At 41.6% G+C, this 22,050-nt stretch overlaps 1 protein-coding gene and 1 long non-coding RNA gene across 3 annotated transcripts in view; one reads left to right on the forward strand and one right to left on the reverse strand.

The window, feature by feature from the left end:
• Positions 1-7,261, forward strand: part of LOC144821831 (uncharacterized) — a 263,693-nt gene extending 256,432 nt beyond the window's left edge. The window contains exon 5 of the mRNA XM_078678996.1: positions 4,800-7,261. Within this exon, the coding sequence (XP_078535122.1) occupies positions 4,800-4,880 (81 nt within the window). The 3' untranslated portion in view covers positions 4,881-7,261. The remainder of the gene's footprint in view (positions 1-4,799) is intronic.
• Positions 1-22,050, reverse strand: part of LOC144821832 (uncharacterized) — a 323,067-nt gene that overhangs the window by 257,346 nt on the left and 43,671 nt on the right. For both annotated transcript variants that reach the window (XR_013608462.1, XR_013608461.1), the window contains exons 2-3: positions 12,817-13,048; positions 9,422-9,534 (exon numbers count right to left, since the gene is read on the reverse strand). This is a non-coding gene — a long non-coding RNA (uncharacterized LOC144821832). The remainder of the gene's footprint in view (positions 1-9,421; positions 9,535-12,816; positions 13,049-22,050) is intronic.

Here is a 22,050-nt window from a genome sequence, read left to right on the forward strand (position 1 = left end):
CTAGCATGATCAAGGCATCTTTTTCTCCTCTGTCGAGGGTAGTCTTAATTTCTTCAGTGGATTTAAGAAGAGCGGACTCCATGCTGTGCCCTCCTCGGAAACCTTACTGGGTGGCACCTGCGCTTCTTCCACGAACTGACTGAGTTGTGCATTCACGATTTTTTCTGTAATCTTAGCAGGAAGTGGGAGTCTAGAGATGGGCCTGAAATTATTAGAGTCTTTAGGATCTAGACTCGATTTTTTTAGCAGAGGCAATATGGATGGACTTTTCCATGTCTTAGGGAAATACCTTTCAGCAAACACTGCACTTTTGATGGAGGTCAGTGTTCGTGTAACTGACTCGGGTGCTAGTTTTAATACTGAAGGTGGACATGGATCAAATGGTGAGCCGATTTCGCTGTCATAAGAAGCGTATCAACCTCTATGGTGGTGACTGGGTTGAAATTGTCAAACAATGGTAAAGAGCTTTGTAATGACATAGGTTCTGGTGATTGGGCCGAAGTCGTTTTGATTGTTGAGCCAGTTAATATAGAAAATATAGCCTCAACTTTGTCAAAGAAAAATGTTGCTATTTCATCATACAATTCCTGGCAGGCCGGAATAGGAGGGGGGGCTGGGTGCGCTAGGGTAGTTACGGTCTTGAATAGTTCTTTTGTTGAGTTTTTTACCAAGTTAATTAAATTAGCAAAAAAATCTTGTTTTATTTTTTGCTTGATTTATTGATTGAATTTGGTTGAGATGGAGGTTGCACCATCACCCCTGTTGGCACTACTGGGGTACGTGCATGACCTCCCTAGGTCTAGGCGTCGCTTCGTTGCAATTGCGCTTCTAATTGCCAAGTGTGAGATTGCCATCCGATGGGCGTGCGCGTTCTCACCCACACTTCAAACCTGGCTACACAGTATGACATATTGCACCACCATCAGTGACACCTATGCACAGTTGCAGCCACCGGCCTGCAGACCAGTGGATATTTGGCTACCGTTCCAAACCTATCTCATGATGACGCGGGATGGTGATAACACCCCATCGCAGGGGCAGCCTGCGCCCACCAGCATTGTAACCAACAGTGACATAGAGGATGTGAATGCATCATTATAGGAACAGTTATGTGCTTAACTGTTTACCGTACTTCTTCCCTATTGTACGGATTATGTATTTATTGTTATATGGGTCTTGTTAAATGTGCACTTGGCTACTTAACCATGTAGATGCTTTTCTACCTTGTTTTTCTTGACTCATGCACTGCAAAGCTATGCTGTTATCTTTAATTTTGCAACTGTAAAACTCAATAAAATGTTTTTTAAAAAAGAGTTAACTTTATGATTGTTAACTCTACTTTTTAATTTTTTCCCATTTCAAAGTATCGCATTTACAAACAAAAGGTTTCTTGCTCCTAGGGCCAGTAGACACTGTACCATATTTATAACTGAAAAAGACAGTTATTTTTTTTTTTAAATGGGAAAAACATACAGTGAAGAAAAATATTTTTATGAAAGATTAAGGGCCTCATTACGACCCTGGTGGTCGGATCACCCGCTAGCATCAGTGGCAGATTGACCGTCACAACCTCATCGGTCCGACCTCCAGATCACAAGTTTGGCGGTCGGACCACCACCATCCATTCACAAGACCGCCGACGCCGCCAGGATTCTGGATTCCGACGGGGCATGGTTCGACCAACGGTGGTCTGTGGTGGCGGTGGTACACTGCCATGCAGATCATGACTTACCTTCCGACGGGCTGTTCATGGTGGGTACCTGTCTGGACCCTGTTTGGTGCCCCTTTACCTGCATTTCAGCTCAGGGAAGGGATGCATGGGGGCACATGTTGTGCCCCCCTTTGCTGGCACTTTTGTGCATGCACTGTGTGCCATGCATTACACAGTGCATGATAACAGTACGCACACAGCAGTGCAAATGCTGCACTGCTGCAGCATCACCTTCAGCCTCATATAGTGAGCCTGAGCATGCTGCTGCTGACAGACCACCACCTTCGTGGCTGTCATGTTATAATACGGCGGGCGAGATGCTACCAGCTTGACAGGAATCTCCTGACCACAGACGCTATGGTCTGGCAGTATGACCGCCATGATCTCAATCAGGCTCTAAGTTTTAATGTTTTTTTCCACTTTCAAAAGGGCCAATTGCGTGGTAATATTTTATGAAGCATGTTTTTTCACTTTAAATTCCTCCCACTTAACCAAATGGCTCTATTTTTCTATTATAAATATGGCACTGTGTCAACGGCCACTGGGTGAAAGATGCCTGCTGTTTGTAAATGTAACACTTTGAAATGGGAGAAGTTTTGGATGATGATTTTTATGGAATCCAGTGAAACATAAAGTTAATTCTTCAGTTCAATTTTTTCCTATCCCAGTGGGTGGATGAGATGGTGCCATATTTATAACTGAAAAATACAGCCATTATTTTAAGTGGGAGAAATTTAAAGAGCAAAAAATGTTCCATGTTATGAACATTTTTGCAGAACATTTTTATGCACCTTAAATCATATCCTGTGCCATAAGTACATAATCCACAGGCTCTCAGTCAACCATGCACATATATTCCACTCATACGCACACATGTTCATATATCCCCAAAGACCATACTCTCACTCACACACATGGCAGCCATGTCATAATGCCCCTAGTCAATGTCTTTTTCACAGTATCTCACACTATGGACATTTGTCTTAAAGCGAATGGAACAGTGCATTGTGATGTCTGGTAACGAAGAGCGAGTTGCTTGGCCTTCATGATGATTTTCATTGATCAGAAGTGGCTCTCACTGCAGAAAAAGTTGGAGAACCCGGTCCTATACAGGGGGCCTAATTACAAGTTTGGCAGTCCTCCTGCGGAGTGCCACGCCAGAGCGCCACTTGAGGACCGCAAAACCAGTAGTGACACTGCCCGCTGGATTCCGACTTGAATCCAGGTCGGGCAGGCGGGTGCTGCGGCAGTCCCATGGCGGTGCCTTTATAAGGCTCAAAACACAGCCTTAGAAAGGCACCACCCTGGGACCGCTGCAGCACGTTCATGCACGGGAAGAAATGCACCATGTCATGCAGGAACTTGTGCTCACTTCCATGAAAAGGCTGGCCAAAAGGCAACTCGTAATATGCTTTGCAGTGCTGCCAATATATCACTCCCCCTGACTGCTGCAACACCACCGCCGTATCACGAATCCCCAGCAGTTGCAGCTGTCCAGTGATGGTCCAACTGCCAAAGTCGGAATGCGACGGGTGGGCCACCAATCTGGCAGTCCACAGACCGCCACACGACTACGATGGTCCAATGGACCACCGTAGTCTTAATAGCCCCATAATATTGCAGAATTGAGTGAATTATAAACATAAGCTTAGATGCAGCATGGTCTACTCGCCCAATGTACCATTCAGAATCTTGATAAAACGGATGAAAAGCAAGATACAGAACTGCGGGCAATACAGCATAGCAAAAGTTGTAGGCCTATACGAGATGGGGTATTGAAAACCCTCACAAGAAATACAGAAATGTACTCAATACTTGTAGGACTATTCCTAACATATGGTACAACTTATTGGGGCAATGCCAAATCAATGGGGGCACACAGTCACATTAGAGTCAAATCAGAGTTGCACGCTCCAAGCTATGCTGGGCAAAGGGTCAAAAAAGAAACCAATCATACATTTGTGCAGGGTCTTTCAGGATGACCTACATGGGGAACTCAGTCAATTATGATCAAAATGGACTCAAGACCTTGAAGTAGACATCACTGAGTTAATGGGAAAGAGCACTGCAGTACCCTATTAGGGTTTCTAAGAGTGCACAATTCAAATGACAGCAGTTCTTCTTGGACAGGCCGTGCCTGATCCCCAAGAGAATAGGCTTCATGTTCCCATAAGCAGACAGATGTTACCCAAGCTCTTGTGCACTTGACACTGGCTATTTCCACATGATGTGGCACTGTCTGATACTGGAGGTTTACTGGGGCAAGGTGACAGGCATGTTAGAAGGTACTCTAAATAGATTGGCCCTCCTCAACCCAAAATACTGCCTCATTCCTGGAACCCAAGAAAATGCAAAATAGATTTTTAAGCTAAGGACAAAGAGAGCTCTCCTGGTGACCCTTCCTTTCCTACAGCAACCACTTGTCAAACAATAGCATACAAGAGGGTGCACAGCAATGTTAGTCATGTCAATTAAGTGTATTGGATATCAATAGTTGTTATTATGCTGTATAAAAGGTGTGACCTTGCAGTGAATATGCTACATGTACAATGGACTACGTTGTTAAACTCAATAAAAAATGTTTTAAAAAATAGGCATGGCATGATTTAAGAGTGAAGTCTCTTGTCGAAAATTTGGTTATACCATATTGAAACCTCATAGATATGTTCACAATTATGTGCTGTCATAATTGTTTGGTGACATGGTCTGCCGTGGTGAGTTGCATCATTGCCGATGCACGTGCACCAGAACCACTGACCACGGCTTTGTAATATTAGTCTGCAGAAAAACCAAATAGGAAGTTGTACGTAATTCAGACTTAACGGAAACCCCATTTTATATATAATAATGATAATATATTGTAATTTATTACTTAATTCACAGTACCCTTTCCAACCCCTTATATGGGCCCCAAAGGGATTAGCCCCTACCCTAGAACACTGCTAGTGGTGAAACTGATTTTAATGATCCTGAAAGATAAATGACATTTGCATTCTAACGCGATCTTACATGAAGTTGATGTATTGTATACAAATACCCATGTATATTATCACCTAAATTAACCAATAATCCTTATATGTTTCAATAGATGGCTTCAACGTGTTACGAGTCTGTTGATTACTTCGCTATGAAACCGAATGACAACAAAGGTGGCGCCTGCCCAGAATAGTCTGAATTACGACTGTGGAGTACGACTGTGAAGTGAAAAACCTTCCACATTTTGGCTGATGCTACAGTGATCTGCAGTGGTACTGGCGGTCCACTGGGACTGTTGATATTGCCGGTGGAACATTGTGCTCTGAAACTAAAAAGATGTCCATCAGTCTTGAAGTTCTACTGTTTAAATCATTATGGGTTAGTCACCGTAAAAGAAACAGAGAATGTAGCACAAACCTGTCTAGGAAGAAACACTGAAAAAGTGCTGTACATTATACAAAGGGTTGTGAGACAATCTATATCATGTACATAAAGTGGAGGTTACAAAAATAAATTTTATAGACATTACATTTCACATTTTCAGCACAGAGAGATTAAGGTCTTGATTATGATTGTGAGTTTGGCGGTAAGCCAACGGCCGTCAAAATAGCGTTGGATTCACCATTGCCCTCCGAATTAGGATGTTGGCGGTCCGTTGAAGGAAAGACTGCCAGAGTCCCACCAATGCCGCCAGCCATTCGCAAACTGCCGCAACGGCGGTAGGGGAAAGGCAGCTGCCAGAGGGCGGCACAGACGTGGTCACCGTTAACTGACTCTTTCGAGTTGGCTTTCCGTCAAGTTGACTTTGGAGATGAGACCGCCTGCGTTGAGTCGGCAGAATCGAGGGAAATGGGGTGCAAGCTCACTCATTTCCTGTTCTTCCCTTCAGTCTTCCACGTGGATCTCTTCCTCCAAGGCCCCCTTCACAGCAGCAGCTTGACCCTGAAGAAAATGGTCCTGTTGGCGCCGGAATCCAGATAAATCTGTTTCACACTTTTTATCCATTGACAGGACTGGGCACATATGGTCCGGACTCCAGCAATGAGAAAGTACTCGTACCTTACATATTCTTTTACGCGTCATGCATACGTGTACATTTAACACTTGTGCAGTCAAAAAATACATACCTGCAACAACACACATGAAAACGTATTCTCCAGCATTAGAAACACCGCTGCTGGGCCAGCGGCGACAGCGTAATACAGTGGGTAGGAGACCACAACCATGGTGGTCTTCTTGGCACCGCCACCATGACGATATGGCGGTAAGACCACCGAACTCCTAATCAGGCCCTTAATAATTTGCCCAGAACCACGATGAATCAAGTGTCAAGGCCTGGATTTGAACCTGGATCACCATTTTCCAAAGGTGGCATCGCGCTAACAGCTAGTAATGTTAACTTCAAATGTTCTGGTACTAAAATAAAGTTTTTTTTCTTTAAACATCTTACCAATGGAAAAAAATACCAATATGTACTGTGACCCTCATTTAGATTTCAAAATGCAACCATCCTTTACTATTTGTGGTTGTGTGTGAATCTGCATGTTCCTCTTTAATTGTCTATTTTATGTGGGGGAGGCAACAATTATATCACGTGGTTCTTTCTTTGACACAAATAGATATTTATATGGATGATAAAATGTCTTCTTCATCGGTATTCATCTCCCACTACACAAGAAAGAAGTAAGTAAATAAGCTAATTGAGAGAAGGGAATGTTTTGCAAAATTGCAATGCTTTTAACCAGAGTCTGACTTGACTAAACAAATTCAGTGCAGAAATCTTCCATGCACTCACTCATCTTCAATAGAAGTAGCTCTGCGATTTCCTTTTTTAAGTTCAAATAATTTTATTGAAAAGAAAACAAGGTGACCATACAAAGTATACGCTATAAATCTTACAACATCACATTCCAATTTTGTTGCTTAGAAAGTAAAGGAATTAGACGAATAATACAGAAGTGAAACATAAAAGAAAACAAAAGAAAAGAGAATGTACATTAAATGAAACATATATGCATTTAAGAAATATGAAAGAAACTTATGGAACTACTAGGGAAGTCAGGGTGGTTTGGGAACCTCTTGCTGAAACAGTTTTGGTAAAGAACATCTCTTGGCACTATCATCAATAAATGTTGAGACAGGTGACCACAATTCAGCACGCTTTTTAGCCATTTGAGGTGGGTATACAAAGGCAGTGTCCAACCTATGATTATGGCAAACAGTGTACCACCAAGCTCTTTATGACATCTTCGAGAAGTCTTTCCAATTGACAGTAATTTGTTGAAAGGCAATCGCTAACATTAAATCAATAATCTTGACATTAAGTGAAACCTCGTCCCAGATAGAAGAGAGACTACCAGGAAGATATGAATAACAGAAAAAGGAAATGTAGTATCATAAATCAAGTTAACTTGTGACCATACTTGCTTCCAAAAAGTTTGTACTTGTGGACAAATGAATAACATATGAAATAGATCAGCGTTGGGAGAAGAGCAAGTCTAACATGAGTCCGAAGTGGCTGAAAAACACTTACCTAAAGTGACTGGCGTGAATAAAAGTCTATTATAAACAAAATTGTGTGGTATTTGCTGCTCTGGAGGCCTTACGTATTTTGGAACAGATGCCTTTCCAAAGTGAGAGTGGCCATCACACCACAAAGTCTTTTTCCCAAGCCTCTTCAATTTTCGTTTTCTGTCTATCAGTGTCAATGCCTTGTAAGTATTTGTAAATAGCAGAGGCTTTGGGGTTGTTCATTAACAGGACATGCAGTAGTAAAGAGGGTTCTGAGATATTAGAGGTGTCAGGGAGATGGGAATAAGTTTCCAATACAGCTTGTTTAGGTATATTGTATTTATGAATAAAGGAAGTCGGTAAGTTGAATGTGTGTATGAGCGTAACAAAAGGCAAAAATTCAGAGTCTGAAAATAATTGGTAAATCCATATCAAACCCCTGTCTCTCCAAGTCCTCCAATGAAAGGGTCTATTATGGATTCATAAATCTTTATTGTGCCAAATTGTGGAGTTCAAAAAGGAATCTTTAGAATCAGGAGTATAGTGGGAAGGTAAATCGAGTAATTCGGAAGTATGCTTCAGTACCGGAGTGGAAATGGATTGCGGCTTGCACGAAAAAGAAAGATACTCACAAAATGAGTAAGGAGATATAAATAGGCATTCAACTGAAGTCCAGAGACAGCATTCATCTGGTGAGTCAAGCAACCACAGAGAGGCCTGACGCAAAAAGAAAGCTTTGTGATAAGCCTGGAAGTCTGGGAAGTTAACTCCACCCTCTGTTTTAGGACGAATTAGTTTTAATAAAGACATTCAAGATTTCTTATTATTCCATAAGAAAGAGCTTAAAATGTAGTAATTTAGAAGTAATGGGGATTGGGATGTCCGAGATAGTATGTAATACTATGGGTGATAACATCATCTTTATGGTGTCTAAGCGGCCCCACCAAGACAAATAAAGGGGATGCCACTTAGAAGTCAGTTCTGCAATCTTTTGAAGGCATTTATTCATACATAGTGTTAACGTTTCTGAAATTATAGGTGTAAAGTGTAAGCGTCAAGCAATTTATGTTGATGTACAGTGTGAGTAAAAGATGTGTGTGACTTGTTTGGTGCGAAGGACACTTTGGAATTTCTGTCTAAAAATGGGTCAAACACCTGGTTACAGTCTCCAGCCAAAATAAAATTATCTTCAATGCATTGGGAAATATGCTTTGCCAAAACAGGCCAAAAGGAAGCATCTCCGCCTGTAGGTGCATAAACATTAAGAAGAGAGACTAGAACACCCTTTAGTGATGGTTTAACAATAAGCCATCTCCCTTCAACATCTGATTCTTGCTATAACAACGTAACTGTTAAGGATTTACGACATAGTATCACCACTCCATTTCGTTTGCCATCCCCTGGAGAAAAATAAGCCTCACCCACCCAGCCCTGTTTCAATTTTAGAGATTCAATATCTTTAAGGTGGGTTTCTTGTAAGAAAGCAATATCAGCATTCAACCTAGCCAAGTGTGATAAAACTCTCTGTCTCTTGATAGGAGAATTTAGACCCCTAATGTTCCATGAAACTAACTTAAGTGACATGAGATATTAAAGTAGAATGATAAAAACAGCAAAAAGTAACAATCCAATTCAGTGAGATTAAAAAAAACAACAAAAGAATGATCCAAGCTTGCAGTACAAAAGTCGAATTCATAGAAAAAACATTGTTTAGCATTGAAAGAGATAAAAGAAAGAAGAGAGGGTGAGATAAGTTTATGACATTGAGAAATGTAGAGAATAATGAAGCAGAAACAAGAAAAGGGGAAAGAGTCAGAAATGGAAAAATCCAAACTTAAAACACCAAAGTCCTACGGTTATGAAAAAAAAAAAAACCACCAAAGTCCAAGTCATTACAAGAGCATCGGTTAGCGCTATGAAAGATACTAAAGAAAAGAAGAAGGAAAATTAGTTTACAACCTAGAGAAATATAGACATTGGGAAAACAGATATAGGAATGGAAGAAGAAAGTAGTCACACAAGAAAAAATAAGTGACGAGATTAGATAGTAAAAGAACACAGTAGAAAAAATATAATGCAACACAGAAAAAAGACACATAAAAAACAAACCGAAGAAAGCAGAAAAAGACAATGTCAGAAGAAAGGAACAAGAAAAAATCCACAACAGGTGAAGAAACATGAGAAGATAAAGAAAGAAACAAGAAAACAACAAGAGAAACCTACCTACACACAGGGAACATTACGGTGGGGAGGGATGGAACCACTTGGAGCTGACGACACATCCAGGAGATACTGAACGGGACCGGAAGAAGATCATGTCAATACGGTGAGAAAAGCTGCGAAAGCGAAGAACAACATATGAAATGTAAAGTAACGGTTTGAACAATGAACATAAGAACTGGTAAGAACGAGCAAATATAACTAAAAGAATGCAACAACATCATAGAGCTTATACCTGATGAAAAGAGAGAGAACATTATGAAGAGTCTAAAAGGCATCAAGTAGTCCTAGACTACAAAGGGTGATGGACAACTATGGAGGAAAGTCAAGGGGGTCCATTTGACAGCCTGAAGGAGGATCCAGAAGACTCCATATGATCGGTTTTGTGTGAGTTAATGAAGCTTTGCAGATGTATTGGGTCCTCATAAGTAGTTGTTCTGTTATTATACGTAACTTTAAAAAGACACGGGTGGAAGAGACCATATCTGGCTCCCATTGAACGAAGGTCTGATCTCATATTCAAGAAGGCTTGACGTCTGGCTGCCGGGGCTTTGGCATAATGGTGGACAAAAAATAGAGTTGAGCCAGACCAGGAGATCCGTTGTGCACTCTTAGCTGCTGCCAGTACTTTTAATAGATCTGTGTACTTCAGAAAATAGAGGATGACTCCTCTCGGTCTCTGCAATGGTGAAGTGCCTGATGGAAGGCGGCCTAAAGAAGTTAAGGGAATCCGTACCTTCTGCCCCTTCCACCAGACCATATATACGTATATTGTTCCTTCTATTTGGATTTTCAAGATCCTCAACCTGTTGAAGAAGTGTTGTCACTTGAGATTGCAGATGAGTAACAGATTTAGTAGTTTCGCTGATTAAGGAAACATTTTGCTCCACTACGGTAAGTCTTGAGTCTAGTTGGGACCAGCTATCCGAAAGAAATTGTAATTTAGAGTTGGTTTCTTCAACAAAGGGCCGAAGCGCTCTTATTTCCTGCAGCAATAGTTCCATTGAGACAGGTGAGGCTGGTTTAGGTGACAAAGGCGGGTTCTTTTTAGGCGTATTACATTGGACTTCCTAGGTAAGGTCTGAGCTGCATCCATTGTTGCGTTAATGTCCTCTTCCAGAAGTAAGTCTGAGCCTTCCAGCTTGGAAAATTCGGTAAAATGTTTGGAGAAGTGTGGCTCACTGGTTAGAGGAGGCAGACCTGGAAGCAGAGGTCAGCCCGGGACCAGGGTTCAATTCCCGGCTCGGCGGGGTCTTGAGTCCTAAAATGTCCATGGACTCGACAATTCTCGCTCCGGTGCCTACTCGATTCATGGGTTCACACTCTGCGACTCTGGGCAATAGCTTGCTTAATCTCCACAACGGCCCCTCGCGGCGGGATGCCTGGCTTTCACCTTGCGGATACCCTGCCGGGGTTATCTCACAGGGGAATACCAGGACGGGTTCCTTAAGCAAGCGCTTAGAAACCGCTCGGTGATTTGCGCTATATAAATTCCTGTACATTTACATTTACATTTACATTTACATGTAGGACTGTTTTTGGCCAGAAGCGTTGAGAAAATAACCTTTCACTGTGCCCATTAATCCTAAGGCAAAATGGAGAAAAAGCCCTAAGAGACAGACCACACAATAACAGATGGTGGAGACTAGGTTTGAAAGCTAGCGTAAACAAATAAGGGTTAAATCTTGAGCAGGTTCGTGTTGACAAAATAGGTGACTAGGATAACAAGAGCCTTTAGGTTTGTGGAGTGGATAAACCCTCAAAGTACCAAATCCAGGTATCCGCTGTGAAATTTCAGTTATAGGCTCGTGAAAAATTATGGTAAAATACTATTGTGAAGTACACACAAAATGGCGGTCATAACCACATCGCCTCATTAATTTTAGCAATGTGTGGAGAAACTGTGTTGGAGGACCATGTGAGACATAGTAAGCTTATTAAATATCAAAGCAAGCTTCAAAAACGATGTTAGGGAGCATTTGGGGTATTCATTTTACTGCAGTCGTGAAGATCAATTCGCGGATATTTGCAAAAACAAAATGACGGCAGCGATGTTATCGCATCTACTGAAGAGTAAATAATTATAATTCCAAGCATACCGCAGCGATAATATGAAGCGGAATTAAGCCCATCGTGTTCCTCATATATTCGGACGTTTAATCATCACTTTTCCCTTGCTGTCAGAAGTGAAGATATGCAAGACCTAAGCTCCGGTCCGAGGAGCCTCAGAGGTAAGCCGCCATGCTCAGCGCGCGCCAAACCCCTCAGCTCCGAGATTTCCCGTAGTTAGTTCTCTGCTTTGAAGATGACCTTCAGATTCTGAAATAGGTTTTAGACCAAGACTGTTCTTTAGTATTATGGCACCGTCTTACAGAGTTGGGTCAAATGTTGGGCCGTAAAGGTCAATACATGCCTCATTAGGGGGGTATGCACATGCAGAGGAGAGCAGATTAGAGCACAGATCGGTGTTTTAACTCAGACCTTGCCAAATAGAAAGAGTATGATTCTGGTGAAATCATGTTATGTCCATGTGCCTTAAACCATAAACAGATTTTGTGTGGTGTTAAATGTGATATCTGTGCACTGTGGTATCTACAACTAGCCCCTCTCTCAATAAATCCTACTTGCTGTAATCTTACATTAACCAGGAACATATAGCTTCTTAGTTTGTGTACCGTTTGAGATGTGAAGTACTTCATTGCTTCTTGAAGCAAGCTCTGTATCTACTATGTAAAATAAAATTAATAAAACAAGGAGTCAAAGTGACAGTAACTTACATATTAAATGGCTAAAGCGAAAATCTGAAATCTGTGTTCCTCATGCTCATTTCATGGGCACCCTTATGTTACAGAGTAAAGAGTTTACTTTGGCATATTTTTCACATATATGAGGTATGTAATAACCCATATAATTCAGCACCCCTATGCTTTTCTATGTAAAACACAATTCATCAAATGGTATCTGTAAAACTTATCAGATCAACAAAACAAGAAGAAATACATTGTCATATAATTCCAGGACTCCTCACATTTGTTTTGTTTTCAAAAGTTCTTTCTTTATTCAAATGTTTTTTTGAAACTTCTTTTCACTGTAGTCAATGCATTTCATCCCTCAAATGCACTTCTTCAGGGCTACTAGATATATACAACATATACATATTTTAAAATCAACATAAAAATTACAAAACACTCACATCAATACACACTTACAAAATACATTTAAAAAGTACCCCACAAAGAATAGTTCAACCTATTTGTGTAAAAACTTTTATATTTCATTTGGAATTATGTGGAAAAGCATTTCAAGATTCTTTTTTCGATTTCCAGAGAGAACAAAACCATTGTCCACACTATTCATAATTCAAATACAAATACTCAGTTATTGTACTTTATATATACCTGATTCGATTATATTTTAACACGAGATGAAGACTTTGCTATTCTCCGTTTTATAAATGCATCTTCTTTCGGCAGCATCTTTCCGTTGGCAGCGCTTTGGTGCCTATGGGCATTATGTGTTTTACAAATCTAAATACAGATGCAACAAGACCTCTCTTCTTTCTGGTTAGACATCCAATGAGTACCTATCTATATTGATCCCATCTCGTGTGGCTATAGACCTTTTACAGTCCTGAAAAAAGAGTAAGAAGGTTTGCTTAATTAATACATCCTATTTACCATATTCATCATAGTCCATAAATACAAAACAATATGCAACTCCAAACTCATATGTTCATATATAATTCATTTATCTGGCACCTCCTAGGAGAAATAGAGCCCAATCTTTACATCTGGTATCATTCTGCGACATCATGTGGTGTGTTTATGTACTGATTTGCGAGTGGGCCTATATATTTATGCCCATAATTATCTGTATGTATTGCCCCCATTCAGCTACATCACTGAACTCAAATAACCTATTTTGGTGACAATAATATTTAGATTACCACATGCAACAATGCATATATTCATCTCATTCAAAAGATGGGCTCCCAAAGGCCCTATATAGACATTTATAGACTAACGCCTATACTTTTACCAACAAGTTTTTATATATTTTATCCTTATTCAGGTAGCTCTAAGTGGCAAAAGAGAGTATTTTAATCACATCCATGTAAACTGAAGACCAGGTACTAAGCGTGTTCGTTTTACTCAAAAACAGGCTCCCAAGGCCCTTGACACTATAATAACACTATGGGGCGGGCTTCATTTCACAGTTATTTTGGAAGTCCTATTTTAAACATATACATCTTAAAATGAAACCTGCAGGGATCATAAAAGAACAGAGGGATGAAAGCCTACCAAAGAGTATAATGTCAGTGTCATGTTCCCTGGGAGCCCGCTCTTTTGAATAAATTACTTTTTGATTTTTAAATATTGGTCTGACTGGGTACTTTAGAAAATTGTTCAGAAATATGGGACTATTGTGGCTCCCCTGAGCGAAATCACTTCTAAGAAGAGGCCAAAGAAAGTTCCTTGGCCATCAGAGTGTTAGAGGGCTTTTGACACTGTGAAAGCAGCTATGTGTTCAGCACCAGTGTTACTGGCCCCTGACTACATCAAGGAATTTGTTGTTCAGAAAGCTGCATCCGAACAAGGGATTGGGGCAATATTGGCACAGGTGAATGAGGAGCACCTTGATCAGTCTGTTGCCTTCTTTAGCAGGCGACTTCTCCCTACAAAAGAAAGATGGAGTGCCATTGAGAGGAAGGCCTTTGCCGTGGTTTGGTTCCTGAAAAAGCTGACACTGTACTTGTTTGATATTCACTTTCGTGTTCAAACTGATCATAAACCTCTCAGATGGCTCATGTAGATGAGGGGGAAGAATCCCAAGCTATTGAGGTTGTGTATTTTCCTACAGGGAATGGACTTCACAGTGGAGAACAGACCTGGAGTTGCCCTTGCCAATGCTGGTGGACTTTCCAGGTTTTTCCTCTTAGCTGATGAGGACTACCAGGGTGTAGGTCAGTAACCCATCACCTTTCGTTTAAAGGGAGGGCTATGTTGCAAAGTCATCGTGTGTGTCCTGTGCACCCCTCATTTCCTGCTGACTGATATTGGTGGTAACTGACTCTGACTATCCCTGGACTCGTCTAACCAGGCCCAGGGCTAATGCTATGTTGAAAACACACACATGCATTAGGGTGCACTATGTATTAGGGTACACTTACATGACCTAGTAGATAATAGGGCTGGGGTATTAAAACGACCTACATATAAGTCCCAAGAATATAATAGGGCATAGCAGTTTAGAGGTCAGCAGACCTTTCCGCACTTGCATGTGTGCTCTGCTAAATGCCTGAGGTAATTTTAAAAGCAGCCCTGCATTACAGCACTGTTTTCAAAAGTAAATTAACTGCAAACTCGACTTTGGTGGTAGGGCAACTTAAAAAGTGTTAATCTACATTATGTTTACACATTAGGTACCCCCAGGGTCTCCCCTAGGTGTCCCAAGGGTGGGTCATGTAATTATAAGCAGGTTCCTTATAAAAGAGGTTTTAAATACCCTAGGGATAGAAAAATTGCACATTTCACTTCCCCCATTGCAGTAAAGCGCTTCTCAAAATCGAGTATGATGCTATGAGCACTGTGGAGTGATGAGCTACACTATGTTTCCATATTCAGGGCCCCCATAGGTGTTACAGGGGTAGAGGGTCATGTAACTATAAGCAGGCCCCTTATAATATTTATATAAAAGATGTTTTATATGCCCCGGTGAGGGGCTAATTTCACATTTAAATTTCCCCATTGTAGATACCTAGCCACATAGGAGAACATTGCAAGAATTTATGAATGCAAAAATATTGCTAGGAATTGAATTAAAATATCATTCTTATGAGAATGGTATTGATAAATACAACAATATGCCATTGTTGAATTTATCCTAAATTGTACAGAAAAAAAGTTATAAGACTTTCTTGTGTTGAAGTCAAAATTCAGCCTTCCTGCAGTCTTCCCTGATTTGTCGGAGTTAACAGGATTAGTCAGGCTGCTTTGCTGAAGTGATAAGTGGCTCACCTGGGAAGAGGCTATCTTCTGGAGAGAGCTCTGCTACACAGGAATGCCTAAGCATGGGGGGAGGGTTTGTAAAGCATTAGGCTTCAAAGGAGGATCAGGACAGGCAGGGAATGCCAGGTCTGCCTACCCCAGTTTAGTTAGCTCTTTATGCTCTGCTTATATTTCAGCTATCATGAATTTGGGAGGAATAGTGCTTTCGGGGACAAAACTATGCCACACTAGAGGAAGGTGTCATGCTTTGGGTGTTCACTTGCACCTCATTTGACAGCGGTGCTCCCTTGCTTGACCCAGAGAACATTGAATGTGAATTGAACATATGTGAGTTGTGCAGAGCCTCTCAGATCTGCTGCTTGAAACTAAGAGAGGAAGAAGGAATGCCATGCTGGAAAGTTGATTTGCCTCACAGACCCTGCATTCTGACAGACTGAGCCTGTAGCACAATCTGGAATTAAAGCCCTGTGGATGTACCTTACTTCAAAATGATTAAAAAGTGGACTACCTGCAAGCTACAGGTTACCAGAGATCACCTGCATTAACTCCACCAGGGGTCCCCTGCCTAGAGTGCATCCAGTTGACTTTTACAGGTATTGGCCAGGTGAATGTGGGAATTGTGGTCCCAAACTTTCAAAGACCATCTTGGAGCTTTCAGACCCTTGAATTGCGTTTTGGGAAAGAAGTTTGGAGAAATTTTGGAAAAAAGGTCTATAAGTGGACTAATTGCTGGAAAGTGTTTATTCTTTAAAAATTCATATTTCCAGATGCCTACATTGGGTTTTTGTCGTCTTGGTGTTATTTTGAAGATAAAAATATTTCCTATTTTTATAAATTGGTGTGGGGTTTTTATTGTATGTTGTGTCTTACTTATTTACTGGATTGGTGTTTTTAAATGCTTTACATATCTGTCTCCAAGGTTAAGCATGCCTGCTCACAGCCAAGTTACCAAGGGAAGAGCATGGGAATAATTTGTTGAGACCTACATTGGACCCTAGACTGGGTTGGTGGCCTTATTGCCAGTGGTGGGTGCCTACTTACCACTACTTATAACTCACCTTTCAGCAACTGGGCACAGGATGGCATTGACAGGGTTGCAAGTGAGCTGCCACCCTCACAAGTCTACCATTGCAACTCCCAAGGGTGGAACGTGCCACCCAAGGCATCTTTGTCAAAGAACCAAATGGCCTGTCGCTGCCACAAGTCCATCACTGCAACATAGCATAATTTTCCAAGTATGAACTCTGCCACACACATTGGCATTGGCAGTGAAACAAGTGCAGGCTGCCTGTGCAAGTCCTCCACCTCCACAGCATTATGTAATCTCACAATGCGCAAATTGAAGAGTTGCTATTTGCTAGTAAAGAATCCACAGTCAGGCACAAATGGGAATGCTAAGTCTTTACCAATGTAAGTTCGGATGTTGTACCACAACCACAAACAGCCCTAGCATCAGGGGCGTAGCACAAGCCCTTACAATGCAAGGGGCTCCCCAACCCTTTAGGGACCCTTAACACTTCAGTAAGCCCCATTCTGCCCCAAGACCAATGAATATCTGTGAGATATAGGAGACTCACAGGACCCTCTTCAAATTCTGCAAGAGGACCAATCATTTTTCGTAACGCTGCTGCCTAACTTTCTTACCCATTAACGAACTGGATATTCTACAGGTTTTGGGTGTGGCATAGCTGGGATCTACTAGTGGTGCTTCAGGGAAAGGAATAAAAGTAATAGAGAAACAGATGACACCAAGAAAATACATTCTAAACCCTTTGATGCCCCAAACCTTTGTGTCGACGCAGACATAAAGTAAGGACTGCTGAACTACAATGGGCAGAGTTAAACAAGGAAGCAAATGAGAAAGAAATAATTGTTTAGTGTGATAGAAAAGCCATTGGGCCATATAGAAAAACATCCATATGTTCACACCTGCCTTTGAAGAACATTTATTTTTGGGGAAATCACAAACAACTGCCAGAGTGATCCTGAGAAGCTCTAACAGTCACAGCTTTCCAGGGGTATCCACATTTGTAACCATTTACAGAGCCATAAACGTACATGGTGCAAATTCACACCTGTGTAAATGCCTACTAAAGGTAAAAATGCTAACTTGTTTCTTCTTCTTCAACAACCACTTTTGTTGTTCATCTCCAACCCTACTGTGATTACTGATTTACTTCCACCCTTGACATGAATGAAAGTCAGATTGTATCCTGGGCAGTGGTGGCTGCTCCCAGGAAGCAGCAGTGTGGCAGGGAGGGGGAGAAGGGGAGGAGAGGTAGTTTGCAAATAAAAAAAAAATAACTTACCTGCTTGCCAGCCGGCTGGCCAACTGCTGCCCCCTCTCCTCCATCCTCTTCCTGGCTTCTGTGCAAGCTCTCCATAGCCAATCACAACGTTGTGATTGGTCTGAATGCTGTGGTTCAGTGCTCAGCCAGATAATGAGTGCCTGGACATGTTCTATACTCAGGCTTTAATGCAGCCTGGGTGGAGAACGTGTAAAGTGCACGTGACTGTTTGGCTGGCCAAATGGCCATTGTGCACCTTACAGGGTGCCCACCACTCACCCCGTGCTCTGAGAGCAGATCAGCCCCGCCTGCAAAGCTGCCAAGCAGCAGGAACAAATAAAATGATAATAACGGCAAGTTATTATCATTTTATTTGTCCTTTGCACTGCTAAAAGAGGAGGAGCCGCCACTGATCCTGGGTGAGAAGGTGCATTCCATAAGTTTGAGAAAGCCCATCAATCCAAACATTTGTGGTGCTTGTGTATTTTAATAGTGCTACGCAAACAAATGATGGACGGAATGCTGAATAAATCATACATTCACCCCCAGTCAAGAGATCTGGGTTAAATCCATCGTTATTTTGCTCACTATGCCACCCTAGTTTAGACCCAGCCATATGCAAATCAGTCTTGACCCTGTGCCTCATGGCCAGACCAAACTGCCAAGCCAGGTCCTCACTGGCCCAGAAACAAGCATCCTGGGACTGGTTTCTGTGCATCACCCTTCATCAGCCATGCTAGCTTGAATCCAGTGAGCAAGGGACCACGTCTGGGCATACCCATCCCACTTAGGGTGAAAAGTGCTACACAAACAAATGATGGACGGAATGCTGAATAAATCCCATTTGTTTTCAGTCCAGGGAGGACCTAGCCTGGCAGGTTGTAAACACTTGCTTGCTGCTTTTGTTGCAGCACCGCTATAAAATTGACCATCAGTAACAAAACCAGCCCCTATTGCTGCAATATCGGCCCCCACCCTTCCAGCCTCCCTGGAAAATGCACAATGCATCAGCCGTGGCCCATGCAGGTAAGGGCGGTGGGGCTGTGTAGGGGGGATTTCGACAGAATTCCCCGCCCCACTGCACTCACCTGCACGGGACACGGCTGCCATGTATGATACGGCCAGTCCGGCCCTGCCACTGATGAGAATCCGAGGCCACAGTTAATCTTACAATTCTCCTCTTGATGCTCCTTTTTTTTCTCACATAACCCCCCTTTTTCAAAAGGTTCTATTTTACTCACTGACACTGCAAAACACGGTTGCAAAGTTCCAACTTGACTAACAGAAGATTGTCGCCTGTATTCTATTAAAAGTTACTTGGACATGAAACGATAGTTGATCAACTAATTGTTGAATCCATCGTCTTTAGAAGCATCAACTCCAAAGAATCATATCATTTTCTTTACTCAATATTTTTGTGCTCGAAATGTTTGCAATTGCTGAATAACACAGTATCATTTCAAATTGTTGGAAATATTGCAAATGTTGTTGAAGGAGTCGGGTTCCACGTTCTAGACTTACTCTAGAACCCCTGGCAGATTTCCCTTTTTGTCTGCTTGAAAGTGTAGAGGGGAGAAAGAATCGTTTGTCAGTTTATTCATCTCTGTTTCCATTAACAATTACTCCAAAGAATCACAGACTCTCAATCCAAAGTTTAGTAAGTTTATTACAAAGCCACACACAGCTGGACATACTAACACCGCAAAACGAGGGTGTAGAAATACATTGAAATGCATACAAAGCCAAACCTACGGGTGAAGTTAAGACGATGCAGCATGCACAGAATGACTAATCTAGAATCAGGACACAGAATATAATAGCTCTGATGTCATTGGAGGTTTGTAGGTAAAAAGCATTAGTCTGTCCCTATACTATTGCTAACATGCCATTCCTACTTAGCATTCCCAAGGGCAAGTTCTGAAAAAGGTGTCAGCACGTGAAGGCTTCCTAAGAAGACCATTCACGTTGAATGGGTCAAGTAGCATAAAGCTACAGAGCTCGTTCCAAGATGCTCTCTCTTCTCAAAGAAATGCAGGAGTCCCCGGACTCTGTCCCTAACTCCAATACAAGAATTGGTATGAGATTTCCCACAATGCTGGCCAACATCATCCCATCTACACAAGACACCGCCTCATAGGTAACTTTCCATGCGGCAGCGATGCTCCCAGACCTTGGCTCGATGACCATGATTCCCAGGCTCTCTCCGGTGAGAAAGAACACCATCCCATATTGCCGTTCAATGTATCTTCTCCTCCTTAAGCCTAACCCCTAAAACAAAGACATTATTCTAACTAACAAAGATGCATTTCTCCACCAGCTATGGGGAACGTGAGAAAGAACAAGTTCTGCATACACATGAATTCTAGCAAACCTATCATGAGAGCGCCAGGGATAAATACACATTCGGTCTACAGAATTCGGCCAACATAAGAACAGCATGTAAATTCATAAAACACACGTATACATGATCATGGTTACTGAGCACATTTAAATCAATGCGTTACATAAGCATACTAATTATAAAGTTCGTTAGTCACATGTACAATTCTTCATATTAAGGTTTTCATGTAATCATACATTATTGAAATGCTGATTTATCCACGTTATACGAAAATATGCCTATCACTTCACCTTGCACGTTTATTACAATACATGATCTAATGGCACAAATGTTAACACGATAAAAGATTATAATCTGCGCTCTATCATTGTTTTCAATAAATGATTTAAAATAGGCCTAGGACATCTGGTTATGCACAATACACTTAGGTCCTAATTACAAATGGGCGGAGAAGAATTCTCTTGCGGAATTCTTTTCCAGAGGTAGGGAAAGGCCTACTTTGCAGCCCAGACCTGCCTCTTGGCCGCAACAAATCTCAGCTAAAGCACGGGGAGCATCCCCGCAGGTAACATTTTTCCCTTCACTCCCAGACATTTCTGATCACCTCCCACTCCGCCACACACAGGAACCCTTGGACATACTTCACAATAGGTGGTAAACGTGAACTTTAAACCTCTTGAAGAAATAATTTTGAGCAAAATACAGCAGGAAAAAGCAGTCCTCAATAGTTTTCCCCCATTCTGTGGGATTTAACATGAAACAGCACCAATTCAATGCAAACATTCTGATCAGCAACGGTAATTCCAGCTGCCCAGAATGTCCACATTACTCGTAATCAGGCTTTATTCTCAAACATTGCTGTTTGACTTTAGTTTTAACTTCATACCTTATAATGAGATTGATTTTTGTGCTTATTTTATGGTTGCAATAGTTTGTTGCCATCACCCTGCGCTTGCTCTAGTTTAATTAGTTTTACTTTTATTTTTCAGTTTGTACAACATTCATAATGGGTCTTACATGCATAAAATATTGTTTCCAAATCCTTCTTATAAGTTTATAATGTATGGCTAGAGAAAGTAGAAACTCATTAGTTTATGGCGTAGCTTCAGGCGTTGTCTGTCATCAGTTTCAGTGCAGAGAGGTAAGTAGCAGAGCAAATGACCATATTAAGGGGTATCCTTATCTAGGGGTTGCATTGCTTTTGTGCCACACAACGGGGTACAAAAATGACACAAAGCTTAAGATGCAATTTATCAAGCCACTCAAGGCCCCATTGCATGCTCGAGTGGCTTGATAAATCAAGAGTAACGCAACACAGCGCAAATCGCTGCATTGTTTTTCTCTGTCCTATGGAGGCGATCCATGGGCGTTGTGTGGGTGTTCCCACGCAACACCCATAGATTTTGGTGCAATCCCAGATTTACCATTACAGGTAGACTTGGAAATGCGTCAAAATACTGCGCCTCCAGGTGGGATGCAACAAGGACGAATATCATCCTCGTTTTTTTACTCTTTCTATGTGTGCTGCCTCAAGGGATTGTTTTTTCTGCTGGAAGGTATCCCTTCCTGCACAAAAACAGTCCTGCTTAGAACGCAGGCACTCTTGCACCATAGTGCAAGAGTGCCTGCATTGGCAGTAGGCAGCACGCAGTACGCCAGCGCAGAGGGAAAGGACAGGAATGCGCCATACAATCGTTTTTATCCTAATCGTTGTGATAATAGAACCCTGAGTAAATTTACTATTTTGCATAGTTACAACCCTACTCTAACCACTAGTATATGTAGTTGCTCTTTGTACTTGATATCACCATTTTGTGATTCTGAGCTTTTTGCGTTTGCATTTATCTCCTGAGTGACTCTACAACGCACTCATTTCCTTTTTCTGCTATCCGTATCTCTTCTTTGTGGGACTCTTCAACTCGCTGACTCCTTCCCTTTGTCCTCCCTGACTCTTGCCTTTTGTGGATCCTGTCTTTTTCTGGATCGTTAATTCAT

The sequence above is a fragment of the Lissotriton helveticus genome, chromosome 2_2 (assembly GCF_964261635.1).
Source record: "Lissotriton helveticus chromosome 2_2, aLisHel1.1, whole genome shotgun sequence".
NCBI classification, from domain to species: Eukaryota; Metazoa; Chordata; class Amphibia; order Caudata; family Salamandridae; genus Lissotriton; species Lissotriton helveticus.